The sequence below is a fragment of the Drosophila yakuba genome, chromosome 2L, assembly GCF_016746365.2.
Source record: "Drosophila yakuba strain Tai18E2 chromosome 2L, Prin_Dyak_Tai18E2_2.1, whole genome shotgun sequence".
Classification (NCBI taxonomy): Eukaryota; Metazoa; Arthropoda; class Insecta; order Diptera; family Drosophilidae; genus Drosophila; species Drosophila yakuba.
The window spans coordinates 7,057,466-7,073,191 of record NC_052527.2 but is presented as its reverse complement, the minus strand read 5'-3'; the positions used below and the strand labels follow the sequence as shown (position 1 = coordinate 7,073,191).

Genomic DNA, 15,726 nt, shown 5'->3' with positions numbered 1-15,726 from the left:
TTCAACTAAACGGACCACAATATAGCGTTGAAATAACATTCACACAGCAGTTCAAATATCTCAAAACAAGCAAGTCAGCGATAGCATATGCTTTACTGGAAATTATAACAAATTTGTTTAAAAATGAGCAGTCAAATTAAAAAGTCAAAAACGACCACCAAGAAATTGGTGAAGTCATCTCCAAAAAGTCCACCAAAAGCTGCGGCAGAGAATCAAATTTTTAGTTGCCAATTCGAAGTGTTTGGTCATGTGCAAGGTAAGTGTAAAGCAAATCAATACAAGGCACATGTTTTCTTATTAAAAACTCCACTTTGCAGGTGTCTTCTTTCGCAAGGTAAGTGCTGCAGTTGTGGTTATTTTCTAATATTTAAATTATTCGACTTTTAGCACACTCAAAAAAAGGCCAATGAGCTGGGCATAACTGGCTGGTGCATGAACACACCTCAAGGAACGGTTCAGGGAATGCTTGAAGGATCCTTAGATCAAATGACTGATATGTGAGCTAAATCTTCAGAAGGGTGCTCCCATTTTATAGTAAAACATTTTGGTTTCTTAGGAAATACTGGCTTCAGCACAAGGGAAGTCCTCGTTCGGTGATCGAAAAGGCTGTATTCTCGGAGAATGAACCATTGCCCATCAACAACTTCAAGATGTTCTCGATTCGTCGCTAGCGACACAACTTAATTAGCAGTTTTATAAAGATGAAATTAAGTTACGACTTGAGCTAAAACGTGAGAATTGCTTTAAGCACGAAATAAATTGTGGTTCTAGATCCCAAAACAATTGGCATATTGAGTGTGTGTGTGGCCAAAAGTTGTCGTCTCTCCTGGGATCTCTATTTGCTAGCCAATTAGGAAGGCCATAAGCCACCGCGAATTGCCTTTCTAACATTTTGCCATGGCAATTTTTACACTGATGCCACGCCAATTGTCAAAACAATTCCAATTCGTATTTTCAGCCATCAAACTGTCGGTGTTTTCGACTCCAAAATGGGCAAAGTTGCGACGCGCTTCTGCCAATTTTGCGACAAATATTGTGCATCCCGAAAAAGGCAAAGCAAATTTACATAAATAAATAAAAGTTGGTTGAGTTCACAAATGGTAACAGTTGGCGCCTGATGGCAATTAAAAGCCTCTGCGCCACTCTCAACGGTTTGTTTTATATTTTGTTTATCTTTTCAACCAGGGGGATGCTAAAAAACCGACTCCTCTGTACGCCAATGTTATTTATTTGGATTGTTTTGTGTGTCTGGCACTTTATTATAAACTGTTGAAACCGCAAAAAGTGCACGGGCTAAACAAAATTGTTTTCGTTGTCCAATTGCCAGTGTCGCAAAAATGGCCAGTTATTTATTTTAATCGCACTTTTTCCTTTATATTTTACGTGGCTACAATATGAATTTACGATGAGAGTAACAGCAATTTTATAAAAACCATTTAATTATAATTTAATTCTTATTCAAATACGACCGAAATAAACAGGAGAAGCAAACATGCAATTTGTTTCCGACTGCTAAAACGTAAACTCTTCTGCCGATAATTATTGTGAAAATGGATTGATATGTTCACTTATTTGGAAACCTGCCCTGATCCTGCGCCTGAAGGCATCGATTTCTGGCCCTCGCAATCTCCTGGGGATTTTTCCCGTCTCGAGCCAACTCCCGACACAATAGTCGTCTATAGAGGAGCATCTTGCGCTTGGTTTCCGGCGTTCCCATGGCAGTGCTGAACTGCATCACAGGATGTCGTCCTCGGGACGAGGATCTTCATACAAAAAATAAGATAGGAATATTGAATGGAACATAACTCAGCCTACAGCTAACTTACGCCTTATTGCCAGACATTTTTGGTTTTATCAAGCCAAAGAGCTTACGTTACAATTTTGGGGGAATTTGGAAATCTAAAATGAGACCCTTGTCGAAATTATTTCAAAAGTGGTGATAGCATTGTCCTGGACAGCTTGATCTCAAGCTCTCACATAAAACAGATAGATATCCGAAAAAGATATTTAATGAAAAATTTATTTAGAGAAATTGTTTACTTTAAGGAAAACAGTCGAGCATGCATTTTCCAGCACAGCAATGGCCCAGTCGGCCAAATTAAGTCATTAAATGCCACCGACTTCTGAATGCAGCAAGCCAAACGACAACAAGGCACGCAAACAGATAACAATTGTGGAGCAGGGGCTACAGGAACAGGAATTCTCGGGGAGTGGAACAGCTAAAAGCCGGATTCGGTAGCGCCGATAATCAATTCCGTTTCCGGCTGACAGTTTGCCGCATTGTGCGTGACCCAAAATATGCATAAACAGCGCCAGAAAAATAATAATAATAATAATTGTAATAATTTCGTGAGCCGCCAGAGTTGGGGCGGGTCGACAGGCAAGGGGGCGTGGCACGTGCTGCACAGTTACCGGGTTTTAAAAACTTTCGGCTCGCGTGCTCGCATGTCGAAAAACGGTTGGAAAACCCGCTCTATTAGCCGCCAAAGAGCGTTGATAACGAGTTCATTGACTAGTTCATTGGCACATTGATTCACATTGATTGGGCGGCGTTGAATTCGCGGGGGTTTTGGCCCCAAATGCGGTTAGTGTGGCGGCTTAAATGTGCATGCTAAGCGCAGAGCAAAGTCGAAAAGTCAGAGTTCAAAATTAGAGCTGTAGAAAAGGCTCGAAGGATTAAGCAATAGTTAGCTATCGTATACCTACACTAGAAAAATATTATCAAAATGTAAATAAAAGTTAGAGAAGGTTGATTATTGATTTAAACAAAAAGCAACCCTTCTTTTGATTAAATTTTTTAGTTAAATCTATTCCCACACTGTTATAAGAAATATCTTTGCCATTCAGTTACCAATCCTGGCTGCAACGGCTTATTAGCCATGCAGACCATGTTCCTTCGGGCCATTCTAAGCCACATAAGGCCCCCGAATCTGCCAGCTGACTGTATTCCAAATCTCAGACCACACACAATCGCACCAGACGGATACGTGGGGCGAAAATGCCGCATCACCAGGAGCTGCAGGACTAGAGTAGCATTTGAAACCCCACCAATTTCCCTGCCTTCCAGTTGTCTAGACGCAAAACCCATTTCTGTGCCACCGAAAAAAAATTGTTCTCGTTGCGCAAATGTTGCATTATAGACTAGAGAGGAAGCAAATGTGGCAGATGAGAGTAGGGCTTCGAGTTTAGATTCAGGAACAGCCGTTACCGAAGAAGGAAACTTATTAAAATTTTACAGCCCCAATTTCAGCTGTCAGAAATGAAATTGTCCCAGCCGCAGCTCGTATTTACATATATGCTTAGTGCTTCTCTTATAATTTGTTTTTAATTTTTTAAATTTAAATTTGTTTAATTAAACATGTGTTTTCTGCATTTTTTAAAAACATTTATCACAATTTACAGTACATTTTCAAACATACTTGTGGCATTGCATGCCGCCGCCTCGTGTTGCGTGGCAATTTGATGAATGTGCTCCTTGATTAACCCTGATCCCGGGTCAAACCTCCTCGAACCAGGCCTGAAAATCAGTTTTAAGACCTTTGCATGCAGCTGGAGAATTTCAGAGGCCAGCGAAGTTTGCATAATAAATGAAGGCGATAAGAATGCTGTCCGGCTTTGTTTATGTTTATGTTTCTTGCCTTTTATTTTTATGGAATACCTAGGGGCGTTCGTAGGGAAACTTTTGTGTGTGGCAAATACTTTTTGCGTCTTTTGCCTGATTCAGATCCCAAATGCCTCGAGCTGAGGCCACAGTTGCCTAGGCTTTGAAGATTTCCGCACCGAATGCCTTTTGTTTCACTGCTATCGGAAAAAGTCAAGGGTCAAATTGGCCTTTGAACTTGTGTTAAAGCTGCCGAACGGAGTTTCCGCCAGTCAGTCAAATAATGTGAAACAAGTCGGGTCAATTTTCTGTACACAAAACCAAACACCGAGACTCAAATTTTCGACCTGCAAAATGGAAGAGAGCGAAATTCTGGAAAATCAAAATGTGCCACAAACAGACAAGATGAAACCAGCAAGTGCACACGGTGAACACAACGAGCTGTATATCTTGAATTACTCACATTCTAAAGATTCTAATGAATCACTTGGCCGAAAAAGTCTTGAGCAAAAGAACTTTAATGCGGTCAAGAAACTTCAGAAACAGCAATCACATGTGTACGATTTAAAAGAAAGTCAAGCACAGGAGCAACCACCGGAAAATATAGACCAAAATACCAAACCCCTAAAATCTGAAGAAAAACTGCACATTTCGAGACACGAGGAAGAATATAAAGATATTGTTTCAACTCATTCTAAGGAATCAAGGGAACAATGCCAAGAAGAAGCAAGGATAGAAACACTTAGGATCAAGTACAAAGATATCATTATTGACAATATCTCTGATGATACTATCTCCGCGAAATCCAAGCCACAGAGTCAAGTAAAGTTGAATGATGCTGCTCCTGGTAAAACGTTGTCCATGGATAACGCCCGTAAATCAAACACGTTAATTGAAGAAGAACCGTTGAATAACCCCAAAGAAGAAGCTATTAAAGTGGTGGAAAATGTAACGAGTCCACCAGAAACACCAGCAAAGGAAGAACTTCAAGAAACCAAGGAACAGGACACCATACCGAAACCCGAGGAAGTGAGAATCGATGAACTGGATCAAATGGCGCCAAGTACTTCATCGGCAGCTCAGGAGACGAAATCGGAAAAGCCAAATGAAGCAACGCCTTGTACAGAGATAAAATTTGACCCGAGGGATAAGATCAGGCAGGACATGGAAGAATATTTTAAAGGCATTCAGGCTCTGGAGGTCAAGACACTAACCGGCGACGAGCTGAATGCAAGAGAAGCCGAAGCCATTTTGAGAGAGGAGCAGCAAAGAAAAACCTGGAAGGGAATGCTTCTAGCGGTAGCCCACACCTCCTTATCCACATCCACGTAAGAAGTGTATGCTATATATGATGTAATAATATCAACTAATATTTCTTTAAGTAACAGCAGTTCTTCAGGTAAAACGCCAAAATCCGCCGTACAAGCCATTCTACAACGCACAGCCAAGGCGGAGTTCAAGAGGAAAATGTATGTCCTTAAGGAGAACTACAACTATCGATTGGAGCTGCTAAAGCAGCTAAAAAACGACATGAAAAACAACTACAAAAGCGAGGCCCAGCAACTGTACATCGACTACCACTCCATCAAGAACCAGACTCTAAACAGCCCCCCTTTAAACGAGATAGACACAGTATGCTCCACGGAAAACAGTAACCAAGAAGAGAGTTAGGTAATAGGAACAAGTGGATCCACCCGCCAAAAACAGGATACTTCCACACCATCAACTACTGAAACCCATCACCTCCATACTTGCATTATCTGCAAAGAAAGGATTACATACGATGTTAGGATAGCCCATCTGCTGCTGATTTTCATACTTACGACACACACCCTACTCCATTTTTAATAATATTTACAAAAGTAAAGCCGAAAAACTAGAGGGCTTTCAGGAACTTGTAGAACCTAACCCAAAAACAGGATACTTTCACACCATCAACTACTGAAACTCATCACCTCCATACTTGCATTATCTGCAAACAAAGGATTACATAGGATGTTAGGATAGCCCATCAGCTGCTGATTATCTGATCACACTTACGACACACACTCTACTCGATTTTTAATAATATTCACAAAAGTATAGCCGAAAAACTAGAGGGCTTTCAGGAACTTGTAGAACCTAGAGCTCCAAAATCAATGCTACCAAGTGAAATGACCTGCCAAAAGCGGGGTTCAATGGGACTGTACCTCTTGCATTCATTGTGTGCACTTGCTTCTTTACATCTCGACGAAGTGCATCTGTATCTCGTTTACTGAGTACCCACGGTACAGTCGCCACTCTGAACGCCCCGCGGCATGCAACAGTATTTTTTAGCTTTGTATAGCCCAGAAACCTTAAATTTGCGCCACTTCTGTTTTGCATGTCGAAATAAAAGCAAAGACAATGAGAATTGACCCAAATACCTGGCGCTATTGTAATTTTGCTGCTTTGGTATTGTAATTTATGGACTGCGAAAGTGAGGGTGGGGCTTTTTTGGGGTCGCAGCTGCCGAGGGAAAAGTGGGGCAGCGAAGTGAACAAAAGGTGTCTGTTGGTATTCAGTTCATATTGTTACACTGGCTTTAAAATTTTAAATCTGCATGAAAATGTCCTGGTAATACTGAAACTTGGATGAGTATCTGTGGAATGTACTACAATTGGGCTTGAAAGTTGCCAGAATGATTTTACGCTTAAGAAAAACTTTAAACTTTCCAGATACCAGAGCTGATCACCATGGTGGTGAGTGGGAGTCGCTCTACGGGCGGCTAATCCGCTCAAAGCTGCCAAAAATCTCCTCTGTTTTCTTCTTCGATGTGACGCACAAAACGCTGAAGGTTCGAATGGTGAGGGGGTCTGAGCTCAAAGTGGCGGACGGACACTCGTGGCAGGCGCTTAGCAACAGACAGACAAAGCTTCAGGCCTAAGCCCACGGGCCACGCCCCCTTCCTACCAAGCCGCCCCCTGCGGCGGCTTACAACAAAGCAAAATGGTAAATAAAGGCCAAAAGCGATGACAGCGGGCGTTGAATTGGAAATCAAAATCCGACTCCCATTCCGAAAAGCAAAATCAAAGCAAATCAATGCGAGGCTATAGCGCTTCCCCCCCTCGAAAAATTGATAAAAGTTCGAAATTGAAAATTTACTTTGGCAATTTGGATTGCAGCACCGTTCCGACAATGAAATATGTCAATTTCAATTACGCCCTTCGCCGCGGGCCAAAAAAGTACTCGAATCCGAATTTATTTCAGCATTTCAACAAATGTGTCAATTTCCCTGTAAAGCTCTATCGATTGCAGAATTCTGCCAATTGGCAACGCCTGGAATCGCCTTCAATTATGCCATCCGCATCCACGTTCTGTGGGGGGATTGATTGTCTACAGGGTAATTATAGTTGTTAGGGCTCAAATGTTGGCTCGCAATTTGCTGACAGTTGTCTGCCGCCCGAGGCGGGGATTTCGAAAGAATAACGCACACAGTTTGCCAATTTATCGAATGTAAGGAAAGCTAGGAAGCTGTTTCACTTAAGAATGTTCGCATTTTAGTAGAATAAACTAAACATTAATTACAGAATCATATAAATCTAAAGAAGAATGAAGTCGAGGCACCAAGATGAAGAACTGCAGATTTCTATTTTAGTAAATAAAAATATTAAAATCCTCCTTCCATATTTTTTTATACTTTTTCCAGGACTTAAGTGTTTTTAAACTGTAAGTTAAAAATGCTGAATAGTTTGATGTAAACACGTTGTGCTGGCAAGCGGAAACATAAGTAGCATGTGCGAAACTTTGCACAAATCACGTTGAAAACTTTGCGCGAGACTCATCAATTTCGCAGGTCTGCCGTGAGATTTCCTGTAATATAAACTCCTGGAGAGGAGGGCCGCATCAATGGGAACTATCAAAGGGCCATAAAACTTTCGCCAAACACTTTGCAGACAGGAAATATGACAGGGCCCGCACAATAAAACGAGCTGCCGGTCATTTGCCAATGTCTAGCTGACTGAATGACTAGCCGACTAGATGAATGAATGAATAACTGACGGACTGACTGACTGGCTGGCCATTGCAGTGTCCACCAGATTGATTTGCAAGTGGTTGGAGGGCAGAGCTGGGATTGAAATTGAACTTGAAAAGTGCACAGCAGACAGGCGGCATCGCAATGACAATGACAAGGCTCTCACGATTACACAAAAGCCAGCCAAGGCAGTAGGAGAAAATAAAATGCCACGACTCTGAAACTGCGACTGGGTCTGCGACTCCCTGTTGTCGATATGATCTCGTCATTATGTCGCCAATGGCAGACACCATAGAGCCGGGATCCATGAAGGGGATTGGGGCAACCTGGCGGATCTCGGGGGCAAAGACGTCTGCAAGTTGCGTCGTGTGGGCGACACTTTTATGTGAAATTGATGATGATTGAAAGCTGCATCGGTTGGAAAGGCAAGGAATTATTAGACATGACAGCGTGATGCTCACGACATTTGCGGATAATGGATACATTTATACCTATGGCTAAATTTCAACACTTTTTTCTGGGAAATTGATCGTAAATGCATGAACATGTGTTTGTTAGACTTATAAATAGCCTGACGTAATTGTAAAGTAATGTTAACAGGTATAGTTTTGATAAAAAAAAGCATAAATAATATTAAAAACTTTTTTATAAGAAAATTGTATCATAGGAAATGTAAGAACTATCTAAAAACGCATATTTCCTATATTATTTTGAATTGTGTTATATGCAGTATGCCTGACTTCTTCACATCACCAAAGTACATTTAGAATAGGTATATATAGAAGTATATATCGAGAACACCAGCGCATCTCTTGTTGTAATCTTGTGCCATCCGCTCGCTGATGTCGGCATACGAATTAAACAATTAAAAGGAAAACAGGCTGTGTTGTATCCCCACACCCCAGATGCCTCACACCAGCAGCCCATCGCATACTCCCATTTAAGGCTGGCCACAGATTTTTATGGCGCCACGATGTTCTTTAAGATATATGTGTCAAAACTACTTGTGTGCCATCGTAAATTTAATTCATAGGCGTCTGCGTCACCAGCCGTTGATGATTGCCATCATCATGATGATGATCATCCCAATCGCAATCAGAATCCCAATCGTGTGGGACTTGGAGGCGAGTGCTCATTGCATTTTTATCACTTACGCGAAATTGGTTTTTATGTTTCGGGACGGGAGTCTCATGTGCGCCTATTATATGGAAACGCTGCCTCCAATTCCTTTTGCGACCGCACTCGACATCAATTCCACATATCACAACTACCATAAGCAAGTTGGCATGTGAGTATGTATGCCATGAATATGGAGGGAGTACGCAGTACGTATACGCAGCGTTGGCCGGGAAGACAGTTAAATAAAATGCTCCGCTGGCCGTTTAAGCGATGGCAATCAGCCGAATAGTCAAGTGATATATGGCAAAGCACTTCCAGCCACCGAAGAACTTAAAGAACTAGGAAGGCCTACGAAGGAGACTGCTCCTCTTAGGGTCTCGTGTCATTGTTTTATTGATTTATTGTGCCACTTGAGACATTTCAACTTACGCACTTAATTTGGGTTTTGAATGGATGAAATCGTTGGACAATTACCTGCAATGAAAGGAGAATTGTATTATTAGAAAGAGAATTTAACTGGGTTATAACATACAACGTTTGTGCAGAATAAACGTCATAGTACAAGTGATATATCATACTATTAACTCCATACGCCTATCTATGACCTGGAGCACACAGGGCAAACAAACTTCGACCAACAGTTTCCCCCTCAGCCGCAGAATGAAAAATCTGTCAAGCTCAACAAACTGACAACTTAATGCCACAAGCCGACCAACCAATCCCATCCAGCCACAGGAGCAGCCACTGGTTACTGGATGAGAAGGACGACTCCACAGGCTCAATGACTTGGCCAGACTGGTCTCTGTGGTAAAATTTAATTTAACATACAATTCGGAATGCCCAGCGACAAATTCTCTGCCCAACAAGTAGAGCCACACAATGGCCAAAATTGTTGCCAGGACACAAAGTTTTCTGGAGTTGGAGTTGAAGTAGAAGTTGGAGAGTCGAGGCCCAAGGCTCGAACCCTTAATTATATTGAGTGTATGAAATCCTTTGGCCACACAATGGCCGGCAGGAAGTGAAAGTGGCCATGTCCTTGTCCCTGCTCGCCGTCGTGTTTAATCCAAGCAATTTGCAATTTTTGGTAATTTAACTTGACAAAACTTTTTAATAGGGGAGAAGTCACCCCACTCACAGACGCACAGACTGACAATGGAAACGAATGGCATTTGTGGCTCCCGTTCGATTCGATTCGCAACTGTTGCCACGATTCAGTCGAGCTCCTTAATCCCGGGAAAGAAGGACCCTTCGAACCCTTCACCCGGCTGGACCCATAAAACCATAATTTTCGATTGTTATGTACTTAAAGGCGAATTTCGTCATGTGCGCTGAATGCAAATTTCGTTTTCAATTTCGCTTTTTATGTCTGCGCCTGGTCTATTATATATTATGATTTATGTTTGAGCCGTTTCTGGAAGGGGCAACATTAAGCAGACTAAGGCGTTAATATCCTTGGTGCAGGATTTGTCTGCCGGATGGACTGGGCGGCGAAAGAGTTGTGGCAATTTACGAGATGATTTGATTTTAATCTCTAACCGCCCTCTGGGAATACAATGCGAATTGCGTATTTTGTTTCTGCTGAATCGGTGATGGAAGCAGATTAAAAAGCAAATATTTATAACTGAAGGGGATTAGAGGAGATTTATGTGAATGAGAAAACTTTTCGACACTGATCTGTGGCGGAGTTGTGGCCTTAGCCGTGGAAATATGGTGTGAATTATGCAAAATGTTTAATTTAAGTAGCTTAAGGCATAAGATAAGATATATTTAGAAACAACATATATAGAATACTGTTGACTTTTCCAACTGTTTAGGATTTTACCTACTCCCTCATGGCTCATTAATCATCCCCAGGTCAGATCATATTCTATCCAGCAACTTCAATATTATCTGATAGCTCTAATTACAAGCAACAACAGCAGATCGCGTTGACGACAGAAGTTGCGGCGCTGAGGGAGTATAAAGTTGAGCAATGAAGGAGGAAAATGAATGTCTCACCATAAGCCGTAATTTTTGCGCAAAAGTCGAGCTACTGCGCCCCCGAAGGCAGTTTGAACTGTCAGAAATGACAAATAGTCCGGCGAGGATTTAATTTTGAATGCACCGCTTCGCATTCGCATTGCAGTGAAAATTAACTAAGCGACGTGGAAAAAAAGCGATTTTGGCCATTGGGAAAAGTCAGTGGGAAAAGCACCCACCATGGCAACACAGCCACCACCGAACATCTCGCAGACGGAAAGCGGCATTAAAAGCGATCAACGTACACACACACACACACACACACACACACCTTCCCAATGAAATTCGCTTTCCCTCCTTGCCGCTTTCCCTCATTTTCCGAGGGGTGTGTCGGTCCAAAGGGGATGCAACCGGGGCCGTTTCATGTTTGTCCGGGAAATTAGTTTGTCTCAACAGCGGCATCATTGGAAAATAAAGGATTTTCTGTTTAGAACAGGACGAGGACGAGGAGAAGTATTTATAAATTACTCGTCCGCAGCACAATTGCTCAGCCATACGTTTTATTGCGAATTCTAGATGAAGAAAAAAAGGATCCCAGGTTGCTGGGACTACAGCGCACGTGTATGACAGAAACCCTTCGAGCCATCCATCCACTTATTAAAAATACTTGTTTGTTTGCCGTACTATATGTGTATCTGCAACTGGGCATTGTCTATGGATTCTCGGGTTGCGTCAACTGGCTTTATTCACGATTCGCTGGGGCATGTAATTAAATTTTTGGATTGCACCTTTCCAGCAGGGAGCTTGGCGCAGACAGGTCAAAGGATGTGGGAGTATGCTTTACAGGCCATAACACTTTACATGTTGTCCAAGTCCACTATTTGCTAGAATATTGCCAAGTTCTTAGGCCAGCTAATGGGTTTTATTAATTACTTCCTACCACTTATCTTTTCTGCCCACCTTTCCTTTCTGCATAAACAAGGCTGTAACATTAATCATTGCATAATTTCGTGGTTCATGGCTCATCGGCGCTGTAAACTAAACTCATTAATTACTACAATTAGGCCATACACATTTTTTCCGCTAGCCCTCAAATTGTTTAATCTGGCAACCGATTCAGGGCCGCACTCCCTGCCAAATGATACGCACGCGACCCAAGAGAACCCAACATTGGTAAGAACAACTTCCCATTTCGAGTCGTTAAAACGGTCCGCTTCGGATAAGAAGCTAACAAAAAAAGCGAAATGAAAAGGGAAATATATGTAAAACTGCCGTGCTAGACTCGGCAGCTTTGATTAATGGTTTCTTCCAGCACGTCATAAGCGGGCAGGTCCTGGCAAATCCCTACCCCGCCTTTCCGCCATCAAAGGCTGAGTGAGCAAAGCACCTTTTTTGTATTTTTTTGTATTTTATGTGAAGCGAAAAAGAAAAGACTGAGCCGTGTCGTCCAGTCAAGTATAATTAACAACTTTGTTGGGCCGTTTGGGCTTTCCTTTCGCTGTTCGTTAAGAAATTGCAAAAAGTTGTTGCTCGTTTTATGTAAATGATGTGTAAACACCACGTGCAGCAGTGCCCCGAAGTTCATAATAATCCGGAGCAGTGCAACAATGTGGCACTTTGAAAAATACTCGATGCATATTTCGTGGCGCATGTCCATTAGCATTGGGTAAAGGGACTAAAACGAGAGTACAACGACACGTGTCGCTGCGATTTATTAGCATAATTTCTCTTCCTCAGGTTTTTTAATGCTCGCCACGGAAGCATTAAAGCGAAATGGATGTTCATCTACCCGAAATGATCCGTAGGAGTGAGGCGGACTCGCTTTTCAATTTCCAAGGCAGCCCCGGGGCCATCATCTTCGTCAGCATAAATTCACAGAAACTACTCCCTTAATTGTTGTGCATTTGTCAACCTGAGCACACGAAAGCACTTCCCAAACCGTCGTCAAACTCTCGAACCTCCTCATCTCCATCTATCCAGAGCCACGGAAGATCCGCACTTGAATTCAGCACGAGTACTTTAAATTCTGGCACACAAGACACAGACATTTGCTCGACTCGAGTGCAAAGTAGGGAGTCTTGTGCTATTTATGTCTTACTTAGTAGCACATTTGCTGTGACTAGTTCGTAAATTAATTGGATTTGCAATTACACGCCCCACAAGAGCCAGACTAACAAACAGCAGAAAAGTGGTGGGCCAAAGCGAGGCAGTATTGAATGAGAAGAGCTGACTAAACGGATAAAAGGCAAAATATATGTAGAGTCTGGAAATTGAATGGAAAAGTCGCTGAAAAGAGCAAAATAATTGAACGAGTGTTGAATAAGATGAAAGCACGAAGTAAAATCATTGAGAAGCGCATAGAAAGGCGCGAACTTAACCTTAAGGTTTAGATACAGTTCTGTACTAATCGATACGAATTTGTGTACATTCTGGAGACCACAAGGTGCAACCAAACAAAATCAGAGCCAGAAATCCTTAAGTACCCTCACTCTCTCAAAGCATTCATATCCCTTCCTCAGATCGACCATTACACTAATTGCTGGCATACAACATTTTTATTGCATTTGCCGACTCGTATTCCGGAATTTCATGCCGTACATACCACCGTTGAATATGCATAGCAATAAATGGTCATATACCAGCACAGGTTCCCCAACTCTGGACCTCAATTTCGCCAAAGGAGCAGTCAGGGAAACACTCACAAACGAACTCTCTAGGTGACGGCAATATGGAAAAATCAAAGGCAGGAAAAGCGAAAGCAAATTGCTCGAAGGCTTCACCTGTACAAAATAGTCCCTGGCGAACATTTCAATACAAATGAAATCGGCAAATGGAAACGGACATAGAGCAAATTTCATACGAAATGAAATTAGATTTTTTGGCAGTCGAGGAAATTGCTGCACGCACGCAAACACCAGAAAATATTGAAATTACATTCAGGAACGCAGAATTCAAAAATATATACCGCCCAGTAGTACTATGCAAAATAACCGCAGGCCATTTGTTTGTAGACAAACATTTGGCATTCTCTATGCCGGTATCTGAGCATCCGAGAGTGGTTTGCGTGCCCAGTCAAACGGAAATGGGCAAATGCCTACGCAAATGTGCGCATTTCAATTAAATTTCCGTTTTAATCACTTTTACAAGTTCTCCAATGCTACCATTCCGAATGGCCGGCATGGGTTAAGCAGGGGGTCAAAGCCCCATGTTGGTATGCTTACTCATTAAAACTGTGTCTGGGGTCAGGTCATGCGTACTAATTTGATGACGTGGATCCGTGATCTACTACCCACTTCCGAGCTGAACTTGTTGAGAATCGCATAGAGAGGCGCTTCACTGGAGGATTTGCCGAAGTGGTTTCACATAGCGGAAAGCTTGGATGGATTTTTTTAATATTTTTAATAATTATGAGACCTTTGCAAGGAGACTGAACTCGTCTCAATTTTATTCACCATTTATTTAGCATGTATTAAATATGTATGAAACTTGAATCCTATTTTGAAAACTAACATGGTGGACCGTGACTTATTTCTTGAAACTGTATCTGAACCCGTCGGCCTTTATTGTGGTATCGCTGTCCGTGCTCTGCTGATTGTAGTCATTGTTGTTCCATACCAAATGAACAGGTATGCTGATCGAGATTCCCGATGAGGCAAAGCTCCGACTGGTGATTGTGGTATCCGAGCTGCTCCGCTCATTGGACAGTTCCTCGTAGGGCACCATTGCCCCGTCTCCAATATCGGAGGCAGGATTCTCCTTTCTCCAATCCCGCAGGCCGCACTCCGAAATGATGGGCGACGAGTGGGCTCCGCTCTCCGCCGAGTTCCACACCAGATCGCTGGCCCTCTCGTAAGCGTTGTCCTCAATAGCCAGCTGGGATGGGAATGCATCTAGTTGTCCACCAGCTTTCGATCTCGGCATGGAACGCAGACTCGCCTCCACGGGCAGCGATCTGCGTCGCAGGAGCTTTTGCAGCGTCTTGAAGGACTCACGCATCTCAAGTAGCTGCAACTCGTTGTAGGGCTCGGTAAGTGGAGTGTTTGGCACCGACAGGGCATTGATAAGAAATTCCAGGTCATCCTCCATGGCTTTTTTTGATTTCGCTGATTGTTTGTGCTCCAAGAAAATGAACTAGATTTGAATTTGGAAATTTGAATCAAGTGATCTCTGTGCTGGCGAGGAGAAAAGCAAAGCTACTCAATGTGGCCCGATAGAATCTATAACTCTCATTATTGGAAAATCTTTATTTTTATAAATTACTTTTTAAGTAGCTTATTGCAAATCTGGTCTATCGCATCACCATGTAATTTGTGCCTCTCCATTGGTTGTTCTTTTCGAACTGCAAACTTTTTTCATTAATTCCGTCTGAGGACTTTAAGAATGGCATCTTAAGTTCCTGTACCGCCCTAATCTACATCCTCCCACCACTCCATCCGACTCCATCTCCACCGAATTTTGCTACAAAGTCATTACGAACAACTTAAGTTTGTGTTAAACACGCCTACATTACCAGATTTTGCATTTGGAACGGCAAAAAGCAAAGTTTAGGGAAAGCAGCCCAGGCAGAAGCGAACTGCAAGAAGTGGAAAACTTGAGTTTGGGTCCGTGTAATAATTGTAATTTCGCAGTTGCCGGAGGAGGAAAGCGAGGAAAACGGAGGAATACCGAGGAAAACACGAAAAATAACAATCAGAAAGCATTTAGCAGCAATTTCTGAAAGCGAGAGTCCCAGGGGAGTCGACTTAACCAAAGTGTGTTCGCTTGTCGACGCCAGGTGGCTTTCTCTATGGTCGAGTTGCAAGTTCGTGTGTTTCCGATCCAAGTATGTACTGTATTGTATGGGGGCACCCCCTTCTTCGTGTGTCAACGCATGGGAAAACTTGTACTGCCGGAGGAGGGAAAAACCAGAAACAAACCATGAATTCCTTTAACGATTAAACAAGGAGCAGGATACCATATAGGATACAGTGTTCCTTCCTCCCTTCCCTTCAAAGAAACACACATAAATCTCTTTTGGGGTGTATCCCGAGTGTGTGTTTCTGTTTCGCCTGGC

General features: G+C 42.5%; 5 protein-coding genes across 8 annotated transcripts in view; 2 read left to right on the top strand and 3 right to left on the bottom strand.

Moving 5' to 3' along the window:
• The window catches only part of LOC6527152 (E3 ubiquitin-protein ligase TRIM9), a 76,739-nt gene that overhangs the window by 39,339 nt on the left and 21,674 nt on the right, over positions 1 to 15,726 (bottom strand). The window lies entirely within an intron of this gene.
• LOC6527154 (acylphosphatase-1) lies at positions 29 to 780 on the top strand. Its single transcript, XM_002088212.4, has 4 exons — positions 29 to 256; positions 318 to 334; positions 388 to 497; positions 557 to 780. Exons 1-4 carry the CDS (start codon positions 124 to 126, stop codon positions 669 to 671), a joined length of 375 nt encoding a protein of 124 aa, XP_002088248.1. The 5' UTR covers positions 29 to 123; the 3' UTR covers positions 672 to 780.
• On the bottom strand, positions 1,422 to 1,981 carry LOC26535283. The gene is made up of 2 exons (XM_015199120.3): positions 1,827 to 1,981; positions 1,422 to 1,763 (listed from the first exon to the last, which is right to left on the bottom strand). Exons 1-2 carry the CDS (start codon positions 1,841 to 1,843, stop codon positions 1,565 to 1,567), a joined length of 216 nt encoding a protein of 71 aa, XP_015054606.1. The 5' UTR covers positions 1,844 to 1,981; the 3' UTR covers positions 1,422 to 1,564.
• LOC6527153 (uncharacterized protein PFB0765w) lies at positions 3,861 to 6,005 on the top strand. Of its 3 annotated transcripts, none has more exons than XM_002088211.4 (2): positions 3,861 to 4,929; positions 4,984 to 6,005. In XM_002088211.4, exons 1-2 carry the CDS (start codon positions 3,956 to 3,958, stop codon positions 5,270 to 5,272), a joined length of 1,263 nt encoding a protein of 420 aa, XP_002088247.2. In that variant the 5' UTR covers positions 3,861 to 3,955; the 3' UTR covers positions 5,273 to 6,005. The 3 variants fall into 3 exon arrangements, with proteins under 3 accessions (XP_002088247.2, XP_015053180.1, XP_015053179.1); XM_015197694.2 differs by having other exon boundaries at positions 3,869 to 4,929; positions 4,993 to 6,005; XM_015197693.2 differs by having other exon boundaries at positions 3,869 to 4,929; positions 4,990 to 6,005.
• LOC6527151 lies at positions 14,112 to 14,895 on the bottom strand. Its single transcript, XM_002088209.4, has one exon. It carries the CDS (start codon positions 14,757 to 14,759, stop codon positions 14,199 to 14,201), a length of 561 nt encoding a protein of 186 aa, XP_002088245.1. The 5' UTR covers positions 14,760 to 14,895; the 3' UTR covers positions 14,112 to 14,198.

Coding starts and splice junctions, on each gene's coding strand:
- LOC6527154 (XM_002088212.4), top strand. CDS start 124: ATGAGCAGTCAAATTAAAAAGTCAAAAACGACCACCAAGAAATTGGTG. Junction 498..556: donor TTAGATCAAATGACTGATAT/GTGAGCTAAATC, acceptor TTGGTTTCTTAG/GAAATACTGGCTTCAGCACA.
- LOC6527151 (XM_002088209.4), bottom strand. CDS start 14,759: ATGGAGGATGACCTGGAATTTCTTATCAATGCCCTGTCGGTGCCAAAC.
- LOC6527153 (XM_002088211.4), top strand. CDS start 3,956: ATGGAAGAGAGCGAAATTCTGGAAAATCAAAATGTGCCACAAACAGAC. Junction 4,930..4,983: donor ACCTCCTTATCCACATCCAC/GTAAGAAGTGTA, acceptor TATTTCTTTAAG/TAACAGCAGTTCTTCAGGTA.